Genomic DNA, 10,478 nt, shown 5'->3' with positions numbered 1-10,478 from the left:
GGACATGTAATAACTACATTAAGGCCTACAGGTAGGCTAAGCTCTGAACAACTTATCACCTACAATTGATTCAAATTAGAACAATTTAGTAGATGTTGGGAATGGGGTTGATATCAGAAGGGGGGGGGGGGGCATGCGTACTGGACTGAAGTGTTGGAATAGTGTACTTTTCAACTGGACTTTTTAAACTGCATGGACAATCTCCACCAGCTGCAAATCAGACTGTGTGTGTCCAGCACGAGAGTGAAATATAACAGGCTTCTAAGCAATGATGCCAACTTAGCGACTTCACTTTTTTTTTGTGATTCACTGTTTTTTTTATTTATGAACAAATTCCCAAGCTGGGAAACAAAGGCATTACAAAGTCAGTGATCAATACACACCCACCCCACCCCAACCTTAGATACAAGTCACATGACCCATTAGGTCATAAGTGAAAAATAGAGAGAGAAAAAAAAGGTTAACAAAAATTAAAGTTAAAACTAACAATAGACACAACATGTTATTTACCTAATACCATACAAATATCAAAATGTAACAATAAGAGAGAGAGAGAAAAAAAGAAAAACAAAACAAAGCATGTGAGACATCTCATTGTGCATGATATATCAGCAAGTCTGTAACTCCCTCTGCAGTTCTTTCCCACATTTGTATTGCACACCTCAGCTGGCAGGTGCGTCGGGGATGGCCCATGGGTCACTCAGCAACAACTTTAAAAAAAACTCCAGCACACTGACCATTTCACTGTTCTTTCTTTAATAATGACGTTTTGGTACTAGACCTTCATCAGGCAATCTCTGGCCTAGTACCGAAACGTCGTTATTAAAGAAAGAACAGCGAAATGGTCAGTGTGCGGGAGTTTTTTTTAAAAGTTATAGCCTAGATCTGTTACCAGCTGTGCATTGTGATATTTATTTTAGTTGGTTATTTCACACACTATGTGATAGTTTCTGTCACATTCAACATCATTCCACAAGCCGTTGTACTTGTCAACATACATCATACCACAGTCCTCCTCCCCCTTGCTGCCCCCATCATTGGGCTCACCACTTCTCCATTTCGTGAAGCTCAGTGAGCTGCCACGCGAGTCCAGAAAGGTGCCTTCAGTCTTTCTGTCTGTAAAACCAAGCCATGCTATTTTTGCCCCTAACTGTGTCAGCATCTTCAGAAGAACGTCATTCTCCGTCTCATTTTGGGGCACCACAAGGTCACCTCCTGCTTCTCTGCAGAATTTCAGGCCTGCGTCATATGAGCCTTGCAGTCCCTCTGTGACGTAATACTTGGCTCCCACCTTTCTGAAGACACGGAAACTTGCAGCTGTGGAAAAAAAGCCCATACTTTATTTCAATGCTGTTTCGGTGAAATTCTGTGAAATATCAGGGCATGTGTGATTTTTTTTTTTGCTTCCTCAGAGCAACTTTGCCATTTAAGTTGTGCACTGTATTTCGATTTGTTTGTGACTCATTTACGTTTGGTTACAGGCTGTAACTGACAGACATCAAGACTGTCCTTCCTCCCAACTTGCTTGGGAGTTTTATAATGACGAGTGAAAATTGTCAAACAGCAAAGCAATGTTTTTTTATTCCCAATTTTTGAGTCCCCAATTTTTATGGAAGACTGGTTGGGGTAAGCGTGGCCTATTGTGCCCCCCTCAGGGGTGCCGCGGAAATGTGGCTGATAAATAAATTATGTAACATAATAGGCCTACATATTTGTCTAAATTGAAGTTAAAGGTGGGATAGGAGATGTTTTTCTGGCACATATTTTACCATATCATCTGAAAAACTCCTCATGACGCCATAGCACCCATTGAAATAGAGTGTTTGAAAAAAAAAACGAAATCTTTTGGTCCAGTGTAGAGGGCGTAGTCAGAAGAAAACGGCAACCAATAGAAGTAATACTCATCATCACTTCTATTGGTTTCTGACACGTCCATCAACCGCCAGCACTCACCCCTCCTCCCTGCGCGTTCACCGACTCGTGAACTTGACCAACCCCGCCCCCATCATTCATGCACACGCGACAAGGCTCATCATCACTCGGCTAGTAGCAAGGTAACGAGAGTTAGCAGCAGGTACTTGGAAACTTTGGTGGCTTTTGCAGAGCTACAGGAAGAACTTTGGCTTTTGGAACACTAGACTAACCATGTCAGGATAACATACTCCCTTGGATTATCATCGGACTCGCAAAACCAGACTCCAACACGGGCTGAAAATTTGAAATGGGACCTGACACTCTTGGACACAGATGTCGGCTACGACAGCGGCTTCAAATACGCTTTGGTGACCATATTTCTAATCGAGAGGTGAGATAATATATTTGTCTGTATAATATTTTGTGAATTGGTTTAGGACACAGTGGTGTCTTTTTTTAAGCAAGTATCCATTGAGAGGGGTCAGAGGATTAGCTCAAGCTCCAACATATCTAGCTGCTACCTTGCTTGACATAACTGCTACCTCAATCGCTTTATTTTTTGTGTTTTTTCCCCCCTGTGGCATTTATTCTGTGCACATGAACACGTTTTCAGAATTGCTATGTGTAACTCAGACGGTTACTCTTGTGTGTTTTGCTGCTAGTTGTGCGAACGAGCCAGACAAACCAGCTGGGAGGAGGACGGAAGCACCCCTTCTCCATCCGCGTTCAGTTGCTAAATACGGATCCACCCCGTAGTAAGTAACCTACCATGTTTACGCACACATTACTTTGACCAGCAAAGCCCATGTCTTTCTAGTGGTTTACAAAAATATATCGTTTGCATGTTTTGCTTTGGTACGTCTCTGTTGTATGACTCTGGTAATAGTAGCAAGCACAAGCACAACCTGTTCGCCGCTCCAGCATTGCAAAATAGATTGCCTTGGGTTTTCAAATGTTTACATGATTGTGGGTGTAATGTTGTTAACTCGCTGATGTCGTTTTTGAGAAGACGGTAGTTTTGCATTTGATAAATAGGCTACCACCTAATGACCATGACGGCTACACGGCAAATCTTTATTGTGATGGCTACACTGAATGATCACATGGAGATGCCGGTACATTATTTGTTTTACCCTGGTTATATTGAAATGTTCTGCTTTGTCCATTCCAAGGTGTGGTGTTTTCCATAGCTGTTCCTTGCTCCTGTTTCACAACATATCAAGGCTGCCAAGTAAATGAAGAATGAATCACCGCACACTGGTAGTTTATTTTATTCATGTTTGTGGGTGTAATTTCGTCCAGTTGCAGATACTACTATCCTTTTTGGAATGATCTGCCTTTGAAAAACAATGGTTCTATCTGACAAAAGCGAACAGATCCTGTAGTTGTAATTGATACACTAAATCAGTGTTTCTCAACCTTTTTTTAGGCGAGGCACCCTTTCAATTCATGGAAAATTTCAAGGCACCCCAAACCAAGTAGCCATATAGCATCACATCCGATACCACACAAGCTTAGAATGTAACACATTTGGAGACACACAACCTAGTAGCACGACCTACGTTCAAAGTTCAAAGTTGCAGCTGGGGTGACCAATATTTACTTTATTGTGCGTAAATGGCAGATCAAAGATTCCACTGACTAACATTAACTTATACATTTTGACAAATATGTTTTATGTTATATAATTTATTTATCAGCCACGTTTCCGCGGCACCCCTGAGGGGGCCCTACGGCACCCCAGGGTGCCCCGGCACCCCTGTTGAGAAACACTGCACTAAATTATGATATTCCTATGTGTGTGCACGCACGCGCCAAGTTTTCAATTCAACACACTGGGACACTTTTCAGTCTTTGAGGTTGCTGGAATCAACACAGACTACCTCCATGCACCTTATCAGAACACTTTGCATGTTTTTGTATACTTGTCCCCTTTGTGTATTGCTGCTAATCTTTCTCTTTCTAGGTTCTGTTGGTTGCATGCAGATTGTGCCAGATGATTTATCTGTCTATGGTCTAAGCATGGGCTCTGTGCTAATATGCAATTTGTGCTCTTTTTTCCCTCAGGTCAACAGCCGACAGGGTCCTTCCACAACCACATACTTATGCCAGTAAAAGCCACAGCTTTTCTCCTCCAATCCAAGAAGCCTGGACTGCAGTCACCATCTCAACACACCAACCAAGAGAAAGGCGGATGGCTCAATTCAGTATGTAGTTCTGCAAATATTCTCAAAGGTCTTCACAGCCCCCCATGGTGCAGAATGCATTTACATTTATTTGTGTAAGGTCAAAACAATGCTGATTACAGAACATAACTAGGGCCATGAAGGAAATTTGAGGTAGCAGCCAGCCATCACCTGATGGTGAGAGGTGGTCCGAAGATCAGCGAGAAGCAGGTTGAAATCCCATCCTTACCTCTCCCTACCTACACCTCCATCCACAGCTGAAGTGCACTTGAGCAAGGCACACAAGTTCACTTAGATCCTGGGACTGTAGCCAACACCCTGTAAAACCCTGCTGTGTAATTTGATGTAATGAAGCCCTAATATAGTCTAACACATTGCTTGTTACAGATATGGAAAATTGCACAATAAAAGTTCCAGGACATGAAGGCTGCATACTGTGAACGTCAACCTTCAGGACACCGTCCTGCGCAGAAGACTTTCTACCCTAAGAGGGATGGCTGACCGCAGACACTCACAACCAGGTGAGCCCAGATAAAGGAGTTATTTTTGGTGTCCCTGCCCCAACAACCCAGGTTACTTACATTTAAAATGTCACTGGAGCTACTGTCAGATATGTGATTTCTAATTCTGTTTATCTTTTTACAGCACAGACGCCTCCAACCTCAAACTGGGCCCTTCACAGTTGCTGCACTTACCCACCTTCCCAGAGTTTTTGTGTGGTAATGACAACTGTAAATATAGTATAAAGTAATGTATCTAGTGTCATGTGTAATACATTGTTTAAATTGTCCATACATTTCAATGACAGTAAATATTGGTGGACACAATTTGACTGTGTGGCTTTTTTTTTTAATTCATTCTCTGACTGAAAATGCATGGTTACATAATTTATATATTCCACAAGACCACAATCAGAAGAACATTTGACAGGTTGAATTTATTTTCTATGTATGAAAAAACAATGGTAACAAGACAAACGTGGTTCCAAACCAAAAAGGTGAGATGTACAGATGAATGCTCCTACAGATAATGAAAAATAATAAAAGTCTGCACACTGCCGGTTTGTGTGTTTTAAACCGTACTCTGTATAAACCTTTTATATTGCTCTAGTGGAGCAGGGTAACCCTGGCTAATCCTGGGTATTGTACTGTGTATTACAACGTCAGCCCTGTTCAAGTGCCCCATACTGTCTGTAGGCTGCATGCCTGAAGAGACCGTTTCTCTCACCTGGTCCTACATCAGCCCAAAGTCTTATCAAAACTGAGAACACCACAGCATTTCCTTTCAATGTTCATGGGCATCTCCTTACAGATTGCGCAGAGGCGCCAGGTTGGTTGTGCTACTGGGCTGTGACTGAGGACCAGATGTCATGTGCCAGGTCGAACATCAAACTGGGGTCACGGGTCAGGGCACGATGCAGTAAACGATGGGATTGCTTCAAATTCAATGATTGAATCAAGGCCTGCAAAGCAATAAATACATTTTATGTAGTGCATTTTCTATTTGATGATGGGGACTAAATAACTCTATTGACAATAAGACCAATATGGACATAAGCAATCATTATTGTGTATATAAATAAAGATGTTCCAATTATATGCATACAACGTTTTCAGTCAATTTCTTACAAACTGGTGTTGTGCCAGGGGTTACACAGATGTATGAAGTAGATGGGCTTTTATGGATGTACTTGAACTACCACTGGTGTTGTGTACCTACAACCATGTAATATCACACTACTACTCATAGGAGTAGAAATATTGTAATGGTTATCACAACAGGTGTACTCGTGTAGCCTACTCGTGTTGCGATATAGAGTACATCCGTTGTGGTAACATCCATTACAATACTTACACATCTGGAGGAATACAGCAGGACAATGTTATTGAGGGATGAATGTACATCCTTACAGTTAGCAGGGCGTCAATTCTGTTGGAGTCTCCCTAATCAATACCCCCGACCTCTGCTGCGTCTATCTTCCTCCTCCTCCATCTCTGGCCATCGGTCCTACTGGGCTGTTAGGTCGTTATGATTGTGATGGGCCAGGAAAGTCAGAGCTGGAGCTCTCGTGGTCGTGGAAGGTCTAAAGCATATGAAAATATCGTCAGCCAAAACAATTTCATTAGCGTTGATCAGTTCGGTTTGTTTTTTTCTTTACTCCCTCTGTCCCTGTGTCTGCGCGTGCGACAACCCAAGTGAAATCTGAAGGCATAGCCTAAAACACTACAGATTGTGGTGTCGGGTATATATAAATACAATAGTAAAATGTATATACTGCGGTACACATCTGTCAAAATAAATCCATGTGTCAGTACTGTAGCTACTGGCTAGAACTACTGTCTAGGGATGACAGTATAGCATCTGTCATCAGTGTTAGGAAGTTAGAATGAGATATCTAAGTAACACGTATCAAGTCAAGTTCAATAACTAATCTAGTATACATCTACTGTCATCAATATTTCTTGAAATGGCAACCATGACGGCCTGTGCGTTTATTGTGATGTTGAACATTCTTACCGTAGCCGGAGACAGTGCCATGGCTGGAAGTTAGCTTGGCTAGTCGCTTTGTCGTGGCTTCTAGCCCGCCCCCCCGCCTCGTGAGCTCTCGTGGGTTCCCGGGATAATCCGAACACTTGACAGACTGCATGCGCGTTCATGTGTTTTGAAGGCGTGGCTTTGAGGGGAGGGCTGAAGGGAGAGGCGGGCTGTGTATTTTCAAAAATATAACTCACAGGAACCGTTTTTCAAAGATCTCCAACCCTACCTTTAATGCTAGTCAGTGGAATCTTTCATCTGCCATTCATGCACAACAAAGTAGGCCTAAATACCGGTATACGTAGGTCGCCCCAGTCAGCTGCAACTTCGAACGTAGGTCGTGTGACGTCTCCAAATGTGTTACTTTTCTAAGCTTTTGTGATATCGGATGCGATGCCATGTTACGGCTTGTTGGTTTGGGGTGCCTTGAAATTTTTCATGAATTGAAAGGGTGCCTCGCCTAAAAAAAGGTTGAGAAACACTGTTATAGGACAACACTGGCCTATTGGTTAAGGAGATGAACACACGGTTTGAATATCTCTTCAAGTTTTGTCAGAGGACACGCTCAACTTCTTGAAAAAAAATGAATGTCTTTGGGTGCGCAATAAAAGGTATCAACTGAAAGAAGAAAAATCCGCACTCACAAACTTAAGTCTCATTATTTATTTATAAATTACCACCATGTCCAAAAGCAAACATGTTTCGGCTATCAAGCCTTCATCAGTGTGTGGAGTGCGGATTTTTCTTCTTGTCCTTCCTCCCAATTTGCTTGGGAGTTTGAGTGAAAATTGTCAGACAGCAAATCAACGTTTTGTTTAGCCAATCTCAATTTTTGAGTCCCCAATTTTGTTGGAAGACTGGTTGTGGTAGTCGTGGCCTATGACAGACGGTTGCAGGTTTGAATATGTCTTCAAGTCTTGTCAGAGGACGCGCTTAACTTCTTGAAAAAAATGAATGTCTTTGGGTGCGCGATAAAAGGTATCAACTGAAAGAAGAAAAATCCGCACTCACAAACTTAAAGGACAACTGTGGTATTTTCAACATTAAGCCTCATTTCCGAGTTGTCTGCAATGTTCTAGAACTCCCCTCACCGTTTTTTTTTATGTTTACTGCTGTCTTGGGTATTTGCCAAATTTTGATTCATCCCAACCTGCTTCAGAATGGCAAGTCGCCTGCATGTCCGACCACGTAATTAAAAGCACCAAAAACGAACATTTCCAAAAAAAAAAATCAACTCACCGGAGTAGTTACTGGTCTTCACTGGTCATCCACATCAAATATTGTTGCGAAAAGATGCTTCTGTCGTGTTTAATTTGACATGTTGTAAATCCAATTGAGTTCTATTGAAGACTGGATGCTCCTTGATATTACTCTGCCACCGAAACCGGAAAGAGGACATATTGTAGTTGTAGTTTGTAGTACAAATACGAATACAAAAAAAATAAAATAAATAATACTAAGAAATGTACAAAGAATATACAATCTGCTCCTCCAACTTTCCAACACAGTCTCTCTCTGGTGTACCGATTACTGACTGCCTAGTTTCTCTATTTATTTACATGCTCAAGGACAATGAACAATCGACATCAATGGCAAGTGGTGTGGAGTGTAGCACATCAGATTCAACTGCTAAGTGGAAGTTTATCCACGGCTGTGTGGAGGCTAAGAGAATAGTTTGTGCATGAACGAGCTGCCAAATAAAACATGACAGAAGCATCTTTCCGCAACAAATTTTGATATGGATGACCAGTGAAGACCAGTAACCACTCCGGTGAGTTGATATTTTTTAAAATGTACGTTTTTGGTGCTTTTAAGGACGTGGTCGGACATGCAGGCGACTTGCCATTCTGAAGCAGGTTGGGATGAATCAAAATTTGGCAAATACCCGAGACAGCAGTAAACATCAAAAAAACGGTGAGGGGAGTTCTAGAACATTGCAGACAACTCGGAAATGAGGCTTAATGTTGAAAATACCGCAGTTATCCTTTAAGTCTCATTATTTATTTATAAATTACCACCATGTCCAAAAGCAAACACGTTTCGGCTATCAAGCCTTCATCAGTGTGGATTTTTCTTCTTTCAGGTTTGAATATCTCACCTTTTTCCACAAGAGCAATTCTCAACAAAATGGCATCGATATCTGTCTGAAGGGGCTGGACATCGCCTGCAAAAAAACAAGATTCATGTGAAAGATGCATTTAGATTATAGATTATATATTATATACGTATTATATATTATATATTTATTACATGTTATAGAATATCCCACCTTCTGGTTTTGACATGTCTACTTTTTCTACATGATTTTAATTGTGATTTAATGTGATCTCATCTCATCGATAATGCTAAAATCTGAAACGTAGCCCCTTTCTGGTTTTTCAACAAATAGTATCCTGATTGCACTTATAGGGGTAAGAAGATTGATTGATACCTGGTAGTCCTGTGTCCCCTTTCTCTCCTCGAGGACCAGCTGGACCCGCAGAACCCATTTTACCTGGCAGACCCACTGGACCCATTTTACCTGGCGGACCAGGCTCTGACTCACCTGCAGGTAAAGGTAAGTGAACCGCATCACAATTAGACACACAAATAGGACATCATCAGCGAGAATTCATACAGATAACACTGTGATTTTAAAGATATATTCTGCAATGCTACACATACACACGCCTGGTTCTCCTCTGTCCCCTTTAGGTCCTGTGGCTCCGTCTTTGCCGTCTCTGCCATCTCTGCCAGGCTGCCCGTTGTGCCCGTTGAGCCCCGGGCTGCCAGGTACGCCAGCTGAGCACGAGTCGCCAGGTGGGGAGTCAGTTAGCTCCGCATGTCCCAGGGAGAGCAGCAGGACAGCGAGGTACAGCGTGGATAGAGCCATTGCTACCATCTCCTAAGACACATGGCCAACATCAGACCTGGACTCGTATTTATACTCACTCCTGATGGCGTGACCTGAAGTCCACTCAAGGGGCAGTGCGTGCTCCTGTAAAGCAGTGTTTCCCAACCTTTTTTGTGCCAAGGCACACTTTTTTCCTTGAAAAAATCTCACGGCACACCACCAACCAAAAATGATGAAATAATGAAAACAAATAATTCTGATAAGAATGACTATATTGTTAATATAGGCGGCTAGTGTCTTGAATATCAATCAAATAAACAAAACTGTTTTTTTGTCATATTTTATATTTCCTCTTTCAAATAAACTCGTATTTATACTCACTCCTGATGGCGTGACCTGAAGTCCACTCAAGGGGCAGGGCGTGCTCCTGTAAAGTAGGCATGAGACTAGGGCTGGGTATCATAGCCTGTTTACCAGCAGACCTAATCACAAGTGAGTTCTGTCAGATCGAAACGATTGTGTAGAACGTAAGGGAGTATCGGAGTTACCAGGCTAGGGCGCTATGGCATGAGACTGCGTGAGCTGAATTCAACTCAAGGGGCAGGGCGCTATTTACCTGGTTACCACCAGACCTAATCACAAGTGAGATCTTTCAGATCGAAACGATTGTGTAGAACGTAAGGCAGTATGGGAGTTACCAGGCTAGGGCGCTATGGCATGAGACTGCGAATAGGAATACCAGTTAAAGTTGTGGGACTAGTTTGACAACAAAAGACGAGAAATGGCAGGAATGCTGTACGGCCGGTTCGCGATTAGGTACGGGAACGGGCCCCAGCACGGTTCTCAGTCGGCCTGAACGCGCTACTTGTGGCGACTTAATATAGGAATATTAAATAATGGTGCCATAATCAATCAAATTCAAACAGAATTAGAAAATTACCTTCAGGATAATGACAATGGGGAACTAGATCCAATAATACTTTGGGATGCCCTTAAGGCAGTGCTACGAG

The 10,478-nt window shown here is 42.3% G+C and overlaps 1 protein-coding gene and 2 long non-coding RNA genes across 4 annotated transcripts; 1 reads left to right on the top strand and 2 right to left on the bottom strand.

Annotated features, from left to right (window-relative positions):
- Nucleotides 1–873: 873 nt before the first annotated feature.
- LOC134436089 (pulmonary surfactant-associated protein D-like) lies at nt 874–9,507 on the bottom strand. The gene is made up of 4 exons (XM_063185116.1): nt 9,300–9,507; nt 9,067–9,180; nt 8,734–8,799; nt 874–1,317 (listed from the first exon to the last, which is right to left on the bottom strand). The coding sequence occupies exons 1-4, from the start codon at nt 9,505–9,507 to the stop codon at nt 917–919; spliced, it is 789 nt and encodes a 262-aa protein (XP_063041186.1). The 3' UTR covers nt 874–916.
- On the top strand, nt 2,116–4,836 carry LOC134436746 (uncharacterized). 2 transcript variants are annotated; one of them, XR_010032254.1, is made up of 5 exons: nt 2,116–2,305; nt 2,577–3,174; nt 3,982–4,121; nt 4,488–4,621; nt 4,746–4,836. It is a non-coding gene; the product is annotated as an uncharacterized LOC134436746 (long non-coding RNA). The 2 variants fall into 2 exon arrangements; XR_010032255.1 differs by lacking the exon at nt 2,116–2,305 and having other exon boundaries at nt 2,491–2,669; nt 3,087–3,174.
- LOC134436747 (uncharacterized) lies at nt 5,492–6,812 on the bottom strand. The gene is made up of 3 exons (XR_010032256.1): nt 6,618–6,812; nt 6,011–6,183; nt 5,492–5,562 (listed from the first exon to the last, which is right to left on the bottom strand). It is a non-coding gene; the product is annotated as an uncharacterized LOC134436747 (long non-coding RNA).
- Nucleotides 9,508–10,478: the final 971 nt, after the last annotated feature.

The sequence above is a fragment of the Engraulis encrasicolus genome, chromosome 20 (genome assembly GCF_034702125.1).
Source record: "Engraulis encrasicolus isolate BLACKSEA-1 chromosome 20, IST_EnEncr_1.0, whole genome shotgun sequence".
Lineage (NCBI taxonomy): Eukaryota > Metazoa > Chordata > Actinopteri > Clupeiformes > Engraulidae > Engraulis > Engraulis encrasicolus.
This window is presented reverse-complemented; position numbering and strand designations above follow the sequence as displayed.

Excerpts from the sequence above, each read along its gene's own strand:
- LOC134436089 (XM_063185116.1), bottom strand. The coding sequence starts at position 9,507 with ATGGCTCTATCCACGCTGTACCTCGCTGTCCTGCTGCTCTCCCTGGGA. Across the intron at positions 9,181-9,299 it reads CAGAGGAGAACCAGGCGTGT|GTGAGTCAGAGCCTGGTCCG; the intron begins GTATGTGTAGCA and ends CTTTACCTGCAG. Across the intron at positions 8,800-9,066 it reads AGGGGACACAGGACTACCAG|GCGATGTCCAGCCCCTTCAG; the intron begins GTATCAATCAAT and ends GTTTTTTTGCAG.